Source organism: Hippoglossus stenolepis, chromosome 9 (assembly GCF_022539355.2).
Source record: "Hippoglossus stenolepis isolate QCI-W04-F060 chromosome 9, HSTE1.2, whole genome shotgun sequence".
Taxonomy (NCBI): Eukaryota; Metazoa; Chordata; class Actinopteri; order Pleuronectiformes; family Pleuronectidae; genus Hippoglossus; species Hippoglossus stenolepis.
Genome location: NC_061491.1, coordinates 4,343,388 through 4,365,513, shown reverse-complemented (window position 1 = coordinate 4,365,513; position 22,126 = coordinate 4,343,388). Strand labels below are relative to the sequence as shown.

Genomic DNA, 22,126 nt, shown 5'->3' with positions numbered 1-22,126 from the left:
TGTTTTAACGATGGGTTCTTACTCAGATTTGTAAATGTATCTGTTGGCACAACTGTGGCTCTTTGGGTCTTTGATGGTCCAAGTCCAGGAGCATCTGCCTCTCTCCCAGTCTCTCTGGTATTGATGTGTTATGCTGTTGTGGAAACCAAAACCCAAACTGAGTTCTGTGTTGTCCTCTGACTTCATTTCAACCAAACAAACATCTGAGTCACATCATGGTCACGTTTTAATAGAAAATCAAGTAACACCAATAATAATTTCTAGTGTTTGTGCATGTCTGCTAAATGATGCTTTAGTGCTTTCTGGTTTTAATTATGTATATGTGTCCTCAGGCCACCACTACTGGTGAGTCAATTTGTAAAACCATGAAACTTTATTTGCTTTTAAAACCCCTTTGTCATATATAAAGATGCAGTGGCAAGAATAGATTGATTTATAAAGTGTACTCTGCACACTGTGTTTGATGTGACACATGTCATAGTGGAGGAAGTATTCAGATAGTTTACTTAACTTTACTATACTGCATTATAAATTAAAATACTGCATTAAATTAAGTATAAAAGTACCCACTACTCATTTTATTATACATTATGGATAATTTTAGGTTGCTGCTGACTGCAATGGATTATTCAATATATATTATATATTATATGTTTAATATATGTATATTATAATATATGTATATAATAGTATGTATATTATTTCAAAAGCATTGTATTTTATATTTATGAAATCTTAATCTGCAAATACAATACATATTTCTAACATATTGGAGTAAAAAGTATTTTGGACCCGGAACCTTCGCTGTGAAACAAGAGTTCACCCCCGGAAGAGATATTTAGAGGTACATGCTTAAAGCTGCTAGCGGAAGATAAACAGAAACACTGTTCAACATGGCAGAGGTAAGCCAACGGAGATTTCCAACCTTATTTTTTCATATGTACGTTGTTTGTTAAATGTGTATTCGTGTTGTCAGAGTTTTATTTTCTTGGAGTGTGTTTGAGAGAAACAGACGCAAACCAGCGTTAGCCTGGTAGCTAACCGGTCTTTCGCTAGCTCGCCTGTAATAATGTTTACCTGTACTGACACGAACGAGCTGCAGTATTTACAAAACGACTCGTGTGAGGGGCAATGGCGACAGTGCGTTTACTATTTTAACAAGGAGTTGAGCTGTGTGCAGATGCTAACAGCTAATTCCGTGTGTGTCTACACGACGGAACCGTGAAAACAACTCACTGGCTCCAGGGCAGGGAGGAATAACTCTGCGTGTTCTTCAACGACAGCAGATGGAATCAGAGATCACACATAAATGTGAGGAAACGGAACCAATCAGGCCGATAAGTGCATCAGATGGTGTGGAGCTGAAAGGACCAGTCAATCCATCAGGGAAATACAAAGTCCTCTCAGTCAGATGTGAAGCATCACCAGGTTTCCGCACTGGGAGAATCCAGGCCTGCATATATATTATCAGACAGTGTTTATTTCCGAGCAAACGTTTTGACGTGTCATGTTTGGAAAAAGACAAAGATATTGATCATGTAATGTCCCAGTGGCCCGTGACAGTCAGGATCCTGAAGAGGAAGCAGCTCATTCAGACCTCATTCATTTTACTGCTCACACCTGTGTAGAGCTGCAGGGATTTTTCTGTTATTGTTTTGTTGACAGAAGATTCAGATGGTTTGAAAATGTCTTGATAATTAAAGTGAGTCTCAATTAAAAAGGCCAAACACGATCTGATTCACTGCTCTCAAGCGTGAGAATGCGTTTCTTTTCCTGTTTTTTTTATTACTGCAAATTAAACATGTTGGGATTTTGGTCAAGGAAAACAATGCATTAGAGTATATTATCCTAGGCTCTCTAACATATTGTGATGGATATTTTGTATGTTATGCTTTCTAATGCTGTATGGACCAAATGATTGATCTATAAATCTATAAAATCATTGTCACATCATCAGACACGTTTGAAGCCTTAAACCTGCAAACAATTCAAAATGTTTTCCTGTAAAATGTCTGAGGAATAAATGTGTAATTTGAAGATGACATTGTTTCTACCACATTTACCTTTACTACTACTGAAATGATTTTTATTTTTCAGGTGTCACTAAAGTTGTAGAGATGATTAAAGTTGTAATCTGTCCTTTCCACAGACCCACAGCCTGCAGGACATGCGGCAACAGGCAGCCATCGCTGCCAAAGTCTTCCTCCAGAGAGATTACACGATTGGCACCGTGTGCCAGTTCCAAACCAAGTTCCCCTCTGAGCTGGAGACCAGGGTACGATGCACCTCTACACTGTGCTGTTCAGAATGAGCTGTTCCATTACACCAACACATAAAAATGGTTGGCAGAACACCATCAGCGTCACGCCTCCGCATCATCCATTACAGTCATAACTGTAACTATTTGTAATTTGTGCTCTATAAAAACTTCTGCTGCGTTCAGTTGTCTCCGTCCTGTTGTTGTTACAGACATGAACTGATGCCTCCCCTCAAATTTCTCACGCAATCTTGACTTTAAGCTGTGACCTTTAGGCCATGAAAGTCCAGTTCTTAGGAGAAACAGCATTTGTTAAATTCCACTAAAAACATAAATTGTAACAAATCGTTTTTTTTTAAAAATCTGCTGTCCTTATCTAAACATATGAAGTGAGCAGACTGTTCAGAACGGCTCTCTTCTAAGGCTATATTTTAGTTATTAGAGCAGCTACAAATGTCAGTTGGATTTTGATTTGCAATTTTTTACTTAACAGGACTAAAACGATCTGGTTTCACTCTGGCTCTGTTTTATCCTTGACATATGTGCCTCCTTTTCTTAGTCAAAGTGAGAGCTGGCAACCTTCCCAACATGCACGTGAAAGGCAGAGAAACACCGTCTGATCAATAGTCCCTCACAGGACTCCTACAGTGTGTAGATTATTTGCTGCTTAGATCGAGAGGTCAGTTCAGTATTTCTTCACATACGCATTGGTTTAGAGTGCAGATTTAAACACAGGATCTCTTTCATTGGCACTTCAGTGTTAAAATCTGTGCACGTGATGAAATACTCTGGACTGACCTCTAGATTTAAGCGACAAATAATCGACATATTGTGAGTCCTGTGAGGAACTAGTGATAGGACCAGAGTGTTTCTCTGCCTGTCCCCAAGGGAAACACCCTTTAGCAGCAGATAGTAGCTACTCTGACTTAGGTTCTTCTCAATCTTCAGAAAAATATCACAAATGCTGTCAAAGAAAATGGATGAGCATTATGGTTTTGCTTAATGTCCAGGAAAACACAGCTGAATGGTGCATTTATCAAGGCAAACTGTCCATATCATAATACACAGTTGTTGTATTGGCCCTAAAAAAACAAAAGTTGAAATCAGGATGAACATAGAGCCAAAGAATACTGTCTGTACCTCCTGCAGAGGAACCCTGCTGGACTGTGTCCTTGTTTGAACCACAGTGGAAGTGGGTTTACAGCAGGCATCTGTAATGATGTGAAGGAGGAAGAGCATGTCGTTGAGACTGAGCAGGCTGTACGCCACAATAAAGCCGCTGCCAGTCAAACAGTTCAGAGTTCGCAGGACATAAAGCTCCAGTTTTGAAATGCATGCACCACATGAAAAGAGCAGCTCCACAACACTTAAACCGCTCGCTGGTGGTTTATTGGCACTTCCCTCTTGATTGGGTGGTCTCCCATGTTTTTGGGGAGGATTCAGTTCTCACACATGCACACTTAAATATGCATACACATTCAAACACATCCACATATAACAACTAGAAAAATAAAGAATGCTTTTCCTCTGTGAGGTAAAAGCTTAAGTTCCCTCCCATGAAATGTTCTTCCCACATTTCTTCCCACATATATTTTTTTAATGATTTGCTGAAATCCGAGTTAATAGAATAGGAAGTGTTATGCCAAGCTGTTGCTTCCATTTTTAGTTTGGCCATACCTGGCACTTTGTGAGAATATTTGCAGAACACAATAATGAAAAAGTCTCATGTTTTTTCAGCCAACATTTTTATCCTAATGGCTGATTTTACCATATATTTGGACCTGGTTTGCATTCTGGTACATAAAATTCTTTAAGACGATCACCTGAGGCTGTGGACTTTATTATTTTTGGTAGCTCATTCCAGTTTTAATACTTTTGGAAAACTGCACCAGAGAACTGGGAAAGCAAAGAGTTTTCTAAATGTTTTTGGATGCTAACTTGCCAGACCATTCACAAGTGTCTCGTTAATTGTGAACCGACAGTTTCCCCTGACCTGTGTCAAATACTTCTATTAAAGTTGTAATTATATTTTGTGACAGTCACATTAAGGGGAACGTCCTTCCTCACTTGAATTTGTTCAGCTTTACACTCATCTAACATGTTTTGAATCCTAATATGACTCCATCAGATGTAATGGAGAGATGCTCAAGTCGAGAAATGTGGTTTGAATTGTAGCCTGTAAATTGGAACATTAGAAGGAGAACAAAGGCTTTCCATGGTGGGTACCAAACATGCGTAAGAACACTGATGTGTTGGAACAAGTTGCATTCCTTGGGCACAAAGAAGCAGAACATTGGAGGCTTTTCAGAGGCTCAGGAGGCCCCTGGCTTGCTCCCCGTCTGGTCTAGAGGCTCTTTCTTTTTCCCCCTTAGAATCACAGAGAGATCACCGGATCCACCCTGGGCCAGCATGGGACTAGTGTCAAGACCCCAGTCGAGACAGCCTCTGAGTCCAAATGTCCTCCGCCCTCTATCACTCATCCCTTCAGCAAGCTTTCATTTGAGGAATTCTTGAGAAACGCTGGTTTGATTATCAGCCAGCCGTGGTTCCCAGTTTGTAGCCCAAAAGCTGTCAGAGGCCCACAGAACTGCAGAGACGCGTCTTTATCTTGCTCAAGGTGCGTCTGTGCCACTGGAGAAGGAGAACCCATTAATATTCCTTCCTGGATTCACAGTGTGCGTCCTGCTTTCAGTTCCTCTCTCGTGTCAGTCGCTAAGTGAAAACATTCACAGGTCATATGGCCAAGGCATCCTAATAATTTCAGGAGGTCTTTCCAGTGCGGGAACGAAGCCCAGAATTCCCTTGATATACGACCAGTCCAAGAAAATTCAGCCCCTAATTTATCTAGAGATGGAAAGCATTGGAGAAAATGATCTGGTGCTAAGAAGACAGTGTTTCCATTTGAATATCCGGACAGAGGCTCTTAAACACTACTGTCCAAATATGCATTACACCTGGCTCTGAGTCCTGTCCAATGATTTAACCCTTTGTTCTTTATGTTTCCATGTATTTTAGATTGACAAACAACAGTTTGAGGAGACTGTGCGGACGCTCAATAACCTGTATGCTGAAGCTGAGAAGCTGGGAAGTCAGTCGTATATCGAAGGCTGTCTGGCCTGCCTCACAGCGTATACCGTCTTCCTGTGTATGGAGACTCACTATGAGAAGGTGAGACATTTTCCATGTTAGATTCATGCAGAAGTAACCAGCTGAGGGAAGCAGAATTTTTACTTTCGCATAGCTGTTGTGCCTGTGTCTATGGTTGTGTCCGAAATGACCCATTCATTCACTACCCCCTATTCAGTATATAGGGACTTCTACATAGAGGACTTTATAGTGAGCTCAAAGAAAAAGAAAAATTTCAGGTATTTATTTAACACTTAACAGGAGCACAATGTACGATGGTATATATTACCTGGACAGCTCTACAAAATTAAATATAGAGTGTACTATATATTGATTAGTGAGTGATTTCAGACACAACCTATTTCTCTGGCTACTGTTGTGGTTGTGGCTTTGGCTATGACTGTAGCTCTTGCAATGGGCAGCTAATGCTGTAGCTATACAGGTATTACTGGTTATAACATTAGCTCAGACTGTGACTGGCTGGCTATTTTGCTAATCAAAATAGCTACAACAATAGCTACAAGCATAAATACATTCACAGCAACAGCCATTCTATAATCATGTCTATCGTCCAACCTAAACTATAATCACAACCTGGAGCCTTTATTTTTAATAGTCACGATAACTGTGACCTCACAAAACTAACACATTTTTGGCCTTGGTCAACTTAACTGTGAAACCGTAATGGTCTTCAAAAACATAACTCATTCTCTGAAACTTGACTGGTCGGCCACGACGTTCAACTGCAAGGCAGTAAGTCTAGTTAGCTGTATTGCAAATACAGTGTTTGAAGAAAACTTTGTCTAAAAGAACTGAAATTCTGGCATGTCATAGAATTTAATCAATATCTTCAGACATGAATCATGTTCTGATTTGCAGATTTATTTTCAGAAAAGCATTAATAAATACTCAAAAACTTTAGTTCTCAAATGTACGGAACAAAACAAAGTCAATAATAACTGAAGACAATGAAAACCACTCAGAATGAGAGACAGTTTCCCCAAACACTTACTAACAGATCCACACTGTACATCAGCACTCTTCTTTTGCACCACAAATTGTTAAGTAAAATAATGAACAGATATTTTGTGAAACTTTCATAGTTATTGAACCAATAATGTCAAGATCTAAAATAACTGCGATCAGGTAAGAATTACTAATAAATATGTTTGTCTTGCGACCATTTCCCAGGATGTGAGTTTGATGTTTACCCGAACAGGACGCTGACTGCAGTTCAGTTATCGGCCAAAAGTCGCAAGTGTTTTGAAAATGTTACATATTTTACCTTTAAGTGGAAAACATCGGCTTATATTTCTCAAACATAGTTATCCAAAACATTTTGGTAACAAAACTTATAATAGGTAATTATTTAAACATTTCAGAAGATTCCCAGCCCTAATAATGAACAACCATTTTAGATTGAGTAAAGATGCTCTGTGTTGTTTTGGCTTGTGCATGTAGACTTACTACTAACACTGTGTATAAAAGACATTGGAGATGATTTAAGTGGGGGTGTACTGTAAGAAGTTACGTTGCTGCTGCGTGGAATCCTTTAGCTTGGCTGTATATCAAAATGTTATTAGCTCTGTTAAATCGAGCAAATGAATAAGATTTATAGTCATCTAAAATACCTTTTGGCCCAGCTCATATGGAATGTAAATGGATCAGTATGTCACTTGTGTTTTCCTGTCATATGAATTCATCTTTTAGTTAGCAGGAGTGAACGGGGATCAAAATAACATTTGGCTCAGTTTGGGCTTCATGCAATATAAATTGATTGGTCATTACCAGAGTAAAAATGTTATTATTATGGTCTGTTATTCAGTGCTGCAGCTGAAGAATGTGAAGGGTTAGCTAGCTGGATCCTCTGGTTGCCTACTTAGCCAGAGAGAGATTTGCTAGTTTGATTCCTGGTAGCAACAGTTTCTACTGCACGAAAGCAAGAGGTCCAGTTTCAACATCGAATCATTTTGTATTCACTGTTCAGGACATAATTGGGGTCAGAGACAGTGACTTTGGTCAACCTTATTATGTCATGGTGACGGACTGATTGATAAGAGGTTGGTTAATAATCTATGAGCAGATTCTTATTAGGTGGACTAGCTTTGACCTTAACGAAAACATTTATTGCATATGACATTACAACACGGTAGATCACAGAAATAAAACACAAAGAAGAATTAGTCTACTCTCCCAAACGACCTAAAGCTGTAGAGAAAATAAATTCTGTGCTTTGTCCTTTTGCACTCCAAAGTCAGTGGAATAACAGACGATTTATCATTATTACACCCAAAAACCTGCTTGATTTCTTTTCAATGTGGATATTATTAGGAATTTTTATGAGAGTCAGATGGTGAACCAAATACAATCTCCTCTGTGTTCTCAACCAACTCAACCACCTTGTTCACTCCATTTTTGAGCAGCACAGGGTTGCCGGAGTTACTTTAGAATATATTAATTTAGTATGTCTGTATGGAAATTATCACATAGCTGAACTCATGCAGCCCTCGGGAGCTCAGACATTGGTCATGATGGCAGATCTCACTACAGATATTCAGTGTGATGTACAGGTCATGGTTCAGAAATGGTCTGTTGAGAAAACCTCAGCTTGGTGAAGTATTTCACGGTAGATTTTGAGTAGATCCCGACTTGTGTATCGGTCAGGCTGATAATTGCCTATCACCAATATATTTGTAGCTATTAGTTAAAGACCATTCTCCATTATAACTGTCAATGTGAAATAATCTCTGAAAATGTGATTTGTTTTGCCCTTTTAGGTTTTGAAGAAGATTGCCAAGTACATTCAGGAGCAGAATGACAAGATCTATGCGCCACGAGGCCTCCTGCTCACAGACCCCATCGAGAGAGGCCTGCGAGTTGTATCCTTCACTTCAGTGTCTGGAGTAGCCAGAAAATAAGGTTTCTTATCTTCTCACACAGGTGTTAATATTCCTCAGCCTTGACTAGTGAGCCCTGTGTAACTGTTTAGCAATAAACTACAAATAATAACCCCCATAAATAGACTCTTTCCCCACAGCAACATGATAAAATGGTCACGCTTAGGCTTAAACTTCGAAACCCTACAAACATATTGGAGTCAGAGTGAAGGGTCAAACTGTTTTTAACAACCTTGTTGTGCAAGAATGATCATGTCGAGCAAAGAGCAATGATACATGGAATATATGGAGCAAATTTGACTCGTAAGTCATACCCAGAGACCAGGAAATGTGAGCGTAATCACACCACATTTTTAAGTAGAACAAGGAGCTTTCACAATGACCTAATAGATGTAGTGATTTACAGGCTTTCTGCCCCCACCATGTCTCTGCCTGTAACTGCTGGATGAAAATGGAAAGCAGCAGTCGGGGGAGCTTACAGGAAATCCAGTGCTATGTAGGGATACCCTGTAAAAACACCAGATAAAAGTTAGTATGTAATCCATAGCATCTGCATAAAATCAGCGGGTGCACCAACATCCTGGCCTAACTAGCGTGTGTGTGGGGTGACTCAACATCCCAATTAATTGCAACTGAGCACCAATGGGAGATTAGGGATAACAGAATATGACTGAAATTGTTCACAGCTGAGCTTTGTTACCTCTTTTGCCCATGATTTTATAAGGTGGACAGTGATATGGATTATTTCTCAGGCACTGTCGAGCTGCTTGGCTGAGTTGTGCACAGGAACACTGGGAGATTGACAGGACTGTCTCACCTGGACTGTTGTTTTAACATATGAACCAAACCACTCATGATGATGTCACTGATGGGGGTTTGGGTGGAAAGTTTTATATATTTTTCGAAACACTTACAACACCCCCCCTCTAAAATTGCACTGCTATAGAGATCGGATTTCACAATGTCACAGCCTCTGTTCATCCATCTTGTTTTCTATAAGAAAAATCTCCATCCACTAATATCGTTTACATAAGAAATCAAGACGTCTTCTTTTTAAAAGTTAAACAACGATTAGTTTGTGAGCACAGAAATAACTGCAGCTCCAAACCAAAAGCTGCAAGTCCAGTGGTGTAAGTACTTAGTCATCATAACCTGGTTACTGCCATGTTCATGACTCTTATCAAGTCATTTTTTAACTTTCTGGTTGTAATCTCTGCTCCTTTAAACTATGTACGAGTTTCACTTCAGTGTCCTTGTGTTGTTATGGACATGATGTCTGAAGTGACCCATCAACTTGCTCATGGACTCGTCTCCTCTGTTGAGCTGATGAAGTCCAGGGCTTTTGGAAAATGTAGTCTAATCTAGTCTTGATGACCACTCCGAGCTTTACAGTACAGTCTCACACAGCTGGCACAGTCGTCAGGGGAAATTTGGGGATCCATATCTTGTCCAAGGACACTTGGAATATAGTGACGGCTAGTTACTTTTTCCACATTTATTTCCAATAACTGTTTCATCCTCTCAGGAAAAAGAATTTAAGGTATCCAGTAATTGCTGCAGTGTCATTACATTTTGTTTTTCCTAATCTAAAAAGTGAGGAGAATGCAAATTTCAGTTCGCTTTCATTAAATGCAAAATGAACCCAACCTTGCACCAGATATTTGTACTTGACTGAATCCTGTTAAGATTGAGGTCACCATCTTTGAAGACAGAAGCCTGACGAGATAAAAGCTGCCACGGTGAGTCTCATAACTAACATTCCCTGTTTATCAAAGATTTACACATTATCACTGGAACAGACCTGGTGCTGGATCATTCACCATTCAATTATGAAACACATTTTCTTCTTAATTTTGGGGAAATATTACAAAGAAAAGGGCTTGAGTCAAAGAGCAGTAATATAAGAGGGTTCACTCTTTACATGCCCTGCTGTAGATTTTTGACAAATTGCTCTGCTGTCAAAGTCAAAATCACACATCAAACCTAAAGCCTTGTTCATCTGTGAGTCAAATTAATCACCTGATTTACCGTCAGGGGAATTGTTTCATTAAACATTTAAAGGATAATTTAGCGTACTTTATGACTTCACATTGCTGATTACTCAGTGTTTTGTCACATACTTCCCTTTACGCACATATAGTTCACTGTCCAGAACACACACACACACGAGCCAAATCCAGCAGCTGAACCCAAACAGTGAGTATGTGTCATTTGGCACAATGTGACATTCACTGCAGTTACACGTCTTTAAGTGGCTGTAATCAAACAATTATTTCATTTTCGTTCAAATAGCCCATTTCCCTGTTTACTTTACTGGCTAACAGGTTTCTACGTCATTCATCTCATGTCCCAGGAAGCTGGAGAGTCAGATTTCATGGCTTCAGTTTGAAAAGTTTGGCTAGTGCCTGAAAAGGTCTTGCCCTTCTATGTAAAGTGCCTTGAGATAATGTATATTATGATTTGGCCCTATACAAATACAATTCAATTGAATTGAAAATAAACAAGGAAAAGGAAAATTAAATCTTTAATGTTAAAAAAAACCTGCCTGTTCCACATAATGTATCAAAATGTGTGTATAAATAGCTGTTTGTTTATGGTTTACATTTGCAGTAATTAGTTTATATTGTTTTTAATTAATATTCAGTTTCTCACATTTCATGGTGTTAATGTGAATAGAGTCATACATTGGATGTGGATGGCAAGGTATTAGTAAGGTATTAGTAACCATTGTTCCTGGCACGTTGGCACGGCCACTGGGCCTGCTGGGAAGCAACACACGCACACACTGTCCAGATGTCGTACGTCATAGGAAATAAAGTTCCTATTAAAAAGCTGACTTTCATAAAGTTTAGTGTTGTACAGTTTTTAACAGATATGGCAATACCTTTGCTGTATCATCAATACCAAGCAGCCCTAGGAATTGACTTGAAATAGAATAGAATGCAGCAGAGTGCAAGAGTAGTTTTCACCACAATAAAGCTACAGGCTCTTATAGTTTGCCTGTGGCGAAGGCACCTTGGAGGAAGTGTCTCTTGGGTTTTCTTTTATCTTTGCTTGTGACTGTAAATTTGGGGAAGGTTCCCAGCAAAGGCTCACTTCATTCAGAAATACAATGTGTCTGCATTTTGATTTTAAAGGGTAGGGTGGTTTCTGGGGGGGAGTGAGGCAAGTTCTATACTTAGAGAGAGATAACTATAACCTGTATACACACAGGGCTGTTTTAGTTTGGCTGTCGAGTTGATGCCTTGAAGAGAAAGGACAGAATGGAAGTCTGGTTACATTAGCTCAGACGGATTCAACCAATGTTCACTGGGTAAAATGTTAGAGACATACTCAGCTCATATAGTAACACAGGACCTCATTCTATTTAACATTCCTGCAATTTCAATAAACAAAATTCAACGTCTTAAATTACTATCATAAGCCGCAAATTTCCCATTTTCCCTCTTGTCCTCAAATTTTATTACGGTGGACACAATGGCCTATTGAGACCATGTCATCCAGAAAGTCTCCAAGAAATGACTGAGATATGATGGTGTGTCTTTGGTTTGAAAGGAACCCTTTTCCTGCAAAGGTTTTTTCCAAAGAAATATTCTCTTACTCGATTATTCTTTTGAAAAATTAGTTTAACTAAGAGGGTCACTCAGCTGTTTTCATTCATGGCACTTATGAAAGACAACATCCCACAACACACTGTTTGGTTTGAATAAGAAAACAGCCGGAGACGTCAGCACAGTATGATCATCAGCCACAGATGTCTGTTATATATCTGCAGATCTTTCACCCTGGCAGATGCCTCATGGGTTTTGACTGGAGAGCACATCTCATCCCATAAATTCTTTCAATCTCTGGTACAGTAAATCCCTTCTTTTTCTCTTGTGCATACAAAAAAGATGAGGGAAGCTCATTTCATGGTGTCATCCTGAGGTGGGCTGGGCCCAAATCATACTGAAAAGTACTTTGTAGCAACGTTGGACCGGGCTCAGTCTGCACTGTAGCGTCGACATTACCATCAGGCAGAGTAGGACATACCCCATAAATATTTTACGCATGGGGAATGTTGTGTTTGGCAAAATGTTTGACTTCAAGGATCCCTGTGAATGGATAAACCATTGCCCTACCACCACACAGATGTAGGGACAGGGAGTAATCTCCTCATTTGAAATTCCTACTGAGAGCTCCAATACATATACAGGACCTGTTGAGGAATGTAAACCCAGGTCTTTTATAAGTAGCTGTTGAGAGAAGCGTGCACTGGAGCTCTGCCATGGTCAAAGACAGAGTAAACCACAGCCAGCAAGCAGACTGAGCACACATACATCATATCATCCTACCCAGCCTTAAAGCCTCCTAATCCTGCCCCAGTCTCTTCTCTTCTGTCTCCTCCAGGCTTAGACTGATGTATCAGTGTATCAGACCTATATCAGACTTTTATTAAAAGTTGCATTGGCCAGAACCGAACGGCATTCAGCAGGTAGCTGGCGAACAGAGTGGAGCATTTATCAGCTACTTTCCTCAGGTGTGGATGAAACAGAGCTGAAAAGAGATTGCATATTGGATTCATTCTTCAGAAACGTGATTCTAAATGAATAATAATTTGGATCCATAACTGCTCTATATTATAATATAAGCTGTTTACTACTGACACTGTAGTACATTACTTCTCACCATTTGACCAAAACTGATGTTGATGGAGGCACACAGTTGCTAGTCAGTAATTCTAGTTTTGGCTAGTTTTATTTCTCTCCCATTACCTCCAGTTATTTCTCACTCCAGACCTTAATCACATATCTATCAAACCGTCCTTTCCCATCCTCTCTCCTGACCTTCCCCAGACAGACTTGGCCCATACAACCTCTGACTGCTGAGCATTCATTCAGAGGCAGATGGCGCCAGGTCGGTGTCCCAGCATCTCGGCCAAAAGACACTCTGCTCCTGATAAGGTGTCGTTAGGCTCTGTGTACAAACTCGGTGACCGGCCACATTATGCCTGCAAACCTTGGCTGCACAACCATGCACAATATTTAGTGTCAGTGGGGAACTTTGGACAAGGTCAACATTGGTTTGTTGTTCTTGTCATTATCTGAAGTGGATTTTCTTCTCACCAGTCAAGAATATTTTTACAGGCTGAACAACCAGATATTGTTCATTGGAATTGCCTGTTTTAACACATTGATTAAGCATTTGCCTAGCACATTGCTCAATGCAAAGTACATTATATTAACATGTTCTTTATAAATATAGTACCTGACAAAACTACTCTTGCTTTTTCTTTTGAGACTGAAATCAAAAGTTCTCTTTATTTTATGTTTGTTGAAACAAAGCAAAATCTGTTTTGTCGATGATGGTTTAGTTTGAATATTTAATTATAATATAACAGAACTGTACTGACTAAATCCTAAAGTGATATTACATTTATATTAGGAACCACGTCTCATTATGTGACCTGAAGTCTCAGCTAATATCACAAATATGTGAACACACAAATCTAATTTGAAACCCTCAAAAGTGCGCACTAAAGTTGAAGCAACGAAATGTCTGAATCGTCGTTGAGGCTTAAGCTTTGAAAGGAGTTTTCAGTTGAAGTGTTATTGATGAAGCCAGTTGACGTGTCAGATTTAGGTTAATCTCTGCAAACTGTCAGCGGAAGATTTAGAGACATTGGAACTGTCAATTTAAATGCATGCTTCAACCAAAGTTTCAGGTTAAAGGGATAGTTCACAAAAAAATCTAAATTAAGCCATTATCTACTCACCACTATGCCGATGGAGGGGTGGGTGAAGGGTTTGAGGCCCCAAAACACTTTTGGAGTTTCAGGAGCCAAATCCAATACAATTGAAGTAACTGGTGACCAATTCTTCAAACGTAAAAAAACAAGAGGAAAAAAACATAAAATGCCTCCATACTGCTCCTCTGGTGTCATCCAAGTGTCCGTAAGCCCCGACATTCACATTTGACTCGAAACTGTCATTTACACCACGTTTTTAGCCCAAAAGTCTGCTACAGAAAGTAGCGATGCTAGCGGATGTAGCGATGCTAATGCACACCGATGCTAACGCGCACCCTGCACGTGCACTTGGGTGAGAGCTTGTGTGCAATGTGTGCGGGGTTTCCCACTTATTGTCATGTTAATAACTAATCTTTGTGTTTGTGTAGCTGCTGTTTGGCTGAGCGGAGCAGCCCACTACCAGTGCCCACCTCCCAGAGGACCACCCAGTCCTGTACCCTGAATACTGCGTCTCTACAATCTGTCCCTTCCCACGAGCTGTCATGGGCATGTCCCATTCAGAGTATGCTTTATGACCAAGTTTAAAATTAGGTACCTCACAGTTATTCATATATTATTTTATTTGAGATATCTCTGTCTCTATTTAATAGTTTAGAGTTACAGTCTGTTATATTTAGTTGGACAAAGGTAAAGAATGTGAAATACTGACTCACTAAAGCGTCCTTGAAGCCATGAGTAATTATCCTTTGTTCATTTAGGACTAAATCTATTAATACATGTGGAAATATCAACTTTTACATATTTCTTTCATTTTGGAAGTTCTTTTTTATTTTTTAATAATGAAGCCAAAACACAGGGTAACTTATTTTAATGAAGATTTCTACAACTCCCCCACTCCCTTGCTTTAAGTGATTGTCTTGGCAGATCTGAGGAAATCTATTACACAAAAAAAGGTGAACTCTGGTTATGTGCATGTGCAGCATGTCACAGTTCATTTGCGTTTATGCTTATTGATGTATCTTTTTTTCAAGGGTGCTTAACAGTGAAATCACCTTTCCTGCATGTGTCCTTTTATGGGCTTTGACCTTGAATATAACTGACGCCTAAACTTTGTCAGGCTCCAAACATTCAAGTCAAACAATCACAAATTAGAGTATCTATGTACATCTTTCTTATCTATGTGTTGATTCTTCTGTCGCTCAAAGCCTAACCATGTGCTTGCTCTGCATTTTGTATGTACCATTGTTAATACTTCTTTCCGACTCATGGTTATTTTTATTTAAACTGTGCCATGCATAGTGTTTGGTGACTACTGTTGATTTTTGACTCATTCACTCTAATAAGCATATATGTATTTATACATTATTGATATTGCCTATGACTATATTAAAAGTGCTCTTGTTAGTTGACAGTGCCTGTAATGGCTTTGAATGTTGCCTTTGTGTCAATCTGAAGGCCTGGTCACATCAGGATTTTACAGAAATTTCAGATTTATTCCAGTGGCATCAATGTGATTCGTATACAAATAAGCACAAATGTTTCGCATTATGTTCAACATTGGTAAACACTATTTGCGCACAAATTTGTGCTGTTGACCAATTGGCCTAGACACTTTGAAGGAAATGAGAGGCGAAGACTCCAAAGTGGAGGAAGCTTTATTAGCTTAATGTGAACCTTTGCTAACTTCCTCTTTTGGAGAAATAACTACTACTCACCAGAAAAAAAAGGTTTGCAGACAGAGAGTCAATGGTACAAATATATATTTTGCATAATATATTTTGTATTGCTATTAGCTACCTAGCAAAGCTAAGGCGCAAACAAGTGTGCTATATGAATGTTAGCTTAGCTCGTAGTGATTTATTTTCCATCTTGAGTGACTCCTTTATTGAATGAAGATTGTTCCCAAACTTCTAGAGCTAATATTTTACCAAGCCATGCTGAGGATTAACACTCTGGTGTGACCAGGTCTCAACAGTGAGAAAATGTCAGTCAGCTCTGGACTTTTTCTCTTGTTGCTAACAAGCAAGAGAATTCCAGAATTAGGATTCTTGTGCGTCTGTAACTTGAGCAGGAGAATTGTTATCTGTGAAACCTCAAGGTTGAATATACTGTCATACTTACGGCTGGAAATGTTTAGATGCCGTCTGGTGAACGTGGTGGACAGGAACCCATTTTAATTATGATGTAATTACATGTTCAAGTATTTTTTTATTTTTTTTATTGCCATAGCTAAAGGATGAACACTGAATTACAGTTATGTAAATACAGTGTCAGCTCATACTTAATTGATCTGGAGTTCAGTTAATCGAACTGTTCTAGGTTCTTTTTTTTCAGTTGAAATTTCAATGTGTTATTAATCCAGTTGTATGTTCATGAATAAAATTGGTACATATTTTACCCGTTGCTGGCCCCTGGTGTTCTTTCGGTGTTGAGTGTTAATGCACATTTCTGATTTCACAGACACTTGAGAGAGGAGCCACGAGACACAAAGTTCTTGGTGCTTCTAATGATTTAGATCCAAAAAGCCGTGAAAAACCGAGAGCAGAGCGAACTCCAGGGCTTCGTCTCAACTTGGTTCGTTTTCAAGGGCGGTATTTTGTGTTGTCTCTGAGAGTTATATTGCAGGAAAGCTCTCCTGATTCCACCAGAGCGGCACTATTTCTCACAGCGGAGGTGAACCCTGACCACATGAGGCTACATTCTCACAGGAAGAGCCGAGTGATGCATTGAGGAGGAGAGCCATCCTTTAGCTGCCTGAACCTAAGCTTAAGTTGTTGGATCCACAAACCGATATTTGTCAGAGGAAAGCAAGATAAAAAAAAATCGTTTCAGCTAAAGGATGGCTCGCCTCCTCAATGCATCACCCTGCTCTTCCTTTATTACATCTACATTCTTCAAACAAAGCTATGATATAATGTACATATGAACTTCTTAACCAATATAACAGATCTTATCCTAAAGACAAGTGTTTGAAGAGGGAAAAAAACACTTATTGTGAAATAAAAGCAAATTTGATTTGTGCTGTTTTTAATCTCAGGGCAGTGGCAATGCTTCTCATGGTGTTCGACTTCTTTTGAATTAACACCACATTTCCCAGAAACCTTCAAATTCCATGGCAAACATCAAAAAAGCATCTTTCACCTTAAAATAAATTAGAAGAATGTGTTTGCGGCTCACTTTGCTCTCCCTCCGTCAGTGATGAGCTGTTTTGCCTTAACTTGTCCTCTGTTATAAATTATCGAGGTCTCTCTACAGTTGTGTTTTTGAATTGGCTACTGACTCGACATGAGAAAAGAAACTGCCCCAGGGGTTCCTGAGCCTTCTTGGGCCTGAGAGGCTGCGGCTTCATTGCACATTTGGTGTAGTAATATGTCACCGAAAACATTAGTTCTGTTTCCTTGTTGATATTTAATGGTACGTATGTCAAATAAATAACTGCATTTTCCACAGGGGAACCTTACATATGCATGTCTTAAGTAGCTGCTACAAATCACATGTATTTAGTATTTTGCCATATGTATATTTTTTCTGTATTTTGTGGGTAGAGGGGGTTGGGTGGGGTGGACATGGACTTCTTCAACTTGTCAGTGAATCTCTCTTGCTGTATGGAAGCCAAAGAATGCCCCAACAGGTGCATTTCAGTTTGATCCAGTCTCTCGTGAGAACATTTACACACTTGGGTCCACACTCTCTCCAGACGTTGCCTTTTACATATGAACAACGCAGCAGGAGATTCTCTACTCAGACCGTTCACAACAACACAAATCTCTGGAGCCCTCAGGTGAGGGTAATGTTTATATTCTGCTGTAATCCAGCCCTTCTTTGTGTTTTGTTGTGTAAAGTCTTCCAAAGTTTTCTGTCCAAGTTTAGCTTTGTGGACAAAACTGCGGACACTGTGATGCACTGGTAAACTGTCCAGGATGTGGTGCATGTTGGCCACAAACACAATAAAAAATGGACCTTGAGTTGAGATTTCTAAGGCCAAGAATGTTCTTGCATAGACTGTTACATTAAAAATCATTTGAAATGTGTTTATTTTTGTATTCAAGCATCCTAATAGTTACTACATTCCTCCTGATCTTGGAATCGCTGCTTTCTATTTGCTTTCTAATTCATCATATTTTTATTTTCTCTTTATGACACATTATGAGCCACATATTGGTTTGTGTGTGTGTTGCACCTCATTACTGCCTTTGTTTTTTATTTGGCTCACAAACCCATAAAAACCCTTCAACCTGAACCTGGAGGAGTTCAGCACATTTTTCTGGTGGAAATCTGATCTGAGATGAGGCTTTGTCTGGACCAGGGAAGGATGACAATCCAATGTTCCGTTACGATGCAGAAGCAGCCAAAGTGGAGGATAGAAATAATGCTGCTTAAATCGGGGAGATAATATAAAATAATAAATTGACAATAATTGCTTTGTTTTATAAAAGCAAAGAAGTGGAAAAAATGAACTAATCATATTTCCCTCCCGTGGTTTTCCTGTCACTTTTTTGGGGGAGAATTTCATGGAGTTTTTGACAAAGACAATCTGGAAATGTGATAAATCCTTCACGAAACCCTTCACATTATAGAGATCTACTGTATTTTACAGTTATTCCCACTGCAACAAACTGTGGTTTCTAGCTGTTTACTTCCATAGAAAGCTGCAGGCCGAAATGAGTAGCTCTTTGTTGCTTTTCTGACATGAAAAGCAAACCACGTAAGAATCAGGATTTAGGATATGGAAGCACACCAACTTACCTTTAATAAACCCGTAAAATAGTTATATATCAGGGCCGCGGTGGGAGCCCCTGCCCTCTCTTTTCTGCCAACCACACACGTATAAAACACGGTCACAGCTCTCTGCAGCCTCATACAGGAAGACGGGACATTTCTCAAAACAACAGGCAAACGTCTGTTGTAGGAGACAAATTCTTTTTGACGCAAAACTAGACGATACATGATGCTGATATTTTAATCTCTCACTGTTCCATGACATAGAAAAAGCAGGAATCGCTCACTGACTAAAACAATTCAATCTTAAGGAATCAATGAGGTTTAGTTGGAAGTACAGTAAATGTTTGAATCTTGAGATCATAGGCAGCACACCATGAATATCTAGAAGATATATAGGTAGCCTACACAGGGTTTCAAAATAAAAGCAGATTGACTAAATACCCCAGAAATAACAAATTGTGCAAAAGTGCATTTAAGTGCTCGAGATGTAGTTTACAGGATCAACAATAGACTGCAAAGGCCAATTAAGTTGTCAAAGGAAATCGTGACATCACACAGGGCTCTGTTATAAAAGTGACAATAAGATGAGCGATGATGACTTTTTTTATTTTTATCATTATCTGTGGATTATAATCTGATTTTAAACAGTGTTCCACAGAATAAGGATTGTGCTCTATGATCAATTTCAGACTGTTCTCATAGATATCCATCTTACTCCAGACATTTTTTTTTTGTATGAATGTGTGTGTTAATGGGTGAAACGGTTATCGTCAAAAGACTAGAAAAGTCAGACTATGATGTATTCAATCTATTTAGTCTGACTAACAATCCCAGATATTACATTAACAATCGTAAAAGACTGAGAAAACCAGCCATGAACAAATGTTTGGTATTTTTGTTTAAATTTGACGTCAATGAAAAATTTGCCGATGGATTTATTGATTTATTGTTTGACTTACAAATTTCACGTTATTTCTTTGGCACCACTGTTCTCCACTTGGGTATGAGAGATAGTTATTGACCCCGGCAGACGTACAAGTGGCATAATCTCAGTAGAAATGTGAGATGTGACTCTGCCCCTCTTTGTGTTTTCTCAAAATTATCACAGACACAATGAAGCTATAATTAAGAAAATCTATCTCAGGCAGAAGTAACAGGGAGTTATTTTCACATGATGATTTGAATGACAGCCTAAATATTCACCTCCATGCATCTACTGCTTATTGTTTATCTCAACCTGCTTTAACAGCCATGCCTGAGATCAGATATGAACTACAGACGGCCAAACATCACATCTTGCCGGAGGAGACACTACCTTTGTCTAAAACTCGTGACCGTCACATCTGTCTGGGAAGCAGCAGCGTCGGTGGCGGCAGCGTTGGGTCCTCCCTCTGCGTGCTTCAGCTCAGTTTAGACTGCAGCACAACAGATTACCCAAACAGAGGATGTCTGGCTCTCGTCCAACATCCACAGCTAGTGTTCTCCTACACAGAAAGCAGCCGTAATTTAAAGACCGCATAAAGATTTGGGACAGCTTACTGCGTCAGTTCTAAATGACTATACTTATGACAACTGTAATTCATCGGCTTTATGGTTTATTGGATGTACTCTGGCAGAAAAAGTATAATTGGACTTTACTGTAAACATCCCTCCCCTGTGCCAGTGGGCTTTGAAATGAGATCTGTCTGTGGCACATGGGGAAACAGGAGATTGCTCAGTATGTAGATGTACCACTCGCATTGTTTGGGTGAAGCAGCTTCGGCCCACAGCTGCGTGTTCTCCCTGTGTTTGTGTGGCTTTGTCTTCCACAGTGAAGTAACATGTTGCTCAATCACAATCCCCCCCCGTTGAGTGTTTGTGTAGATTTGTTTGTAAGACCTGTGACTATATAGAGGGTGCAGCAGCTCCCTTCTACCACAATGCATCCTGGGATAGGCTCTAGCACATCCTGACAGAGAACAGAATAAGTGTTAAGTGAATATAATGCATATTTCAGTTGAATGTAGCCCACTTCTACTAGAGAGAAATATTGCAGTACGTGTTTCTGGCCACAAGAGGACAGTGTTGCACCATTATAGACTCCTGTTTGATCTCACCACAGGAAAGAATTTGCCATGGTAACCATTAATGTCACATAGGTCTATTGTATTATATTTCTGGGACTTTTCTGGGAAAGACGTTGTAAAGATGTTTTTTTTTTAAGTCCAATATTTTTCTGGAGCACCATCACATCTACTGAGGAACGTATTGTCTATTCCTCTGTAAAATGATTTCTTGTTCTTCTAACAGCTATGATTTCAGAAAACCTGGAGTCCTCAGTCTGACAAAGCCGCATATTTATAGATATCATTTCACAAGAAAGTGTTCACTTGAATTATTTTCCTTATTATCTGAAATTCACATCACATTAACATGATTTATTATGTGCTGGGTTTTAGAGAGTTCATGTTCTGTTTGTTATGTTGTTTGCAGGGTTCCTGTCCTCACTGTCATGTCAGTCTCACTTGTGGTTGATGTGGTAGGTTACAGGAGAACAATGTTCCCTATCATAAACTAAAACATAACACAGCTAATATTACTTTCAATAGGAGACAAAATATTTCAAACTTTTATATATTAAATGTAAGACTTTTTAATAACTTTTTTTCAGAATTAAATGCTTCTAAGACTTTCTGTGATCTGCAGATACCCTGTAATAGTATGTTCCTATGCAAGCTGTGTTCGAACTCTTCTATGCTGACGTTTCTGTTTGCGCATGTGTCTGCATGCCAGGTTGTTTACATCATGAGTTGCTTACATATTTTTTTACTTGCTCAAGTTGAGTCAGCTTTTTCCCTGAAAACAAACAGAGCCATTGGCAGACAGGCTTGGCTGTGCACTCTCTTCCACTTTCATTGTTTGGTAATGAAACACTGAAATGAAGCCCCATTTGGAGGAGAAGGTTTATTTACAACCATTCCGAGGTTTTATAGGAAATGCGAAAAAACGTACGGCTTCCCAGATCTCATGTGTATCATCTCACTTCTTGACACAGATGGGGTAAGAAAATCCCATCTGTTGCAGTGTAAAGACTGATTGTTCCTCCCTCCCCCAGGTAAACATATGTGGAGAAAAGAATCTTGGGAAATCCATTGCAACAACATGCACTTCATCACAGAGGCTAAAGCCACTATAGCAGATGGTGGTGTGTTACAATGAAGTCACTATGTGTATTAATGAATTCCTCTGTGTTGCACTGCACACATATTTCCACCTTTCCATACAATATAGTTTGGGAATGATGCCGATGAAAATATCTGAAATATCAGCTATCAGCAGTGAATTACAGCTCTTGTAACAACAGTCTGCACAATTTAAAAAAACGTTTCTTTGAAGAAGACCACCGAACAGCAAGGA

General features: G+C 39.3%; 1 protein-coding gene across 1 annotated transcript; it reads left to right on the top strand.

Annotated features, from left to right (window-relative positions):
* Positions 1 to 812: 812 nt before the first annotated feature.
* On the top strand, positions 813 to 16,405 carry LOC118115385 (golgin subfamily A member 7). Its single transcript, XM_035166497.1, has 6 exons — positions 813 to 902; positions 2,150 to 2,275; positions 5,273 to 5,425; positions 8,161 to 8,262; positions 9,967 to 10,019; positions 14,437 to 16,405. Exons 1-5 carry the CDS (start codon positions 894 to 896, stop codon positions 10,006 to 10,008), a joined length of 432 nt encoding a protein of 143 aa, XP_035022388.1. The 5' UTR covers positions 813 to 893; the 3' UTR covers positions 10,009 to 10,019; positions 14,437 to 16,405.
* Positions 16,406 to 22,126: the final 5,721 nt, after the last annotated feature.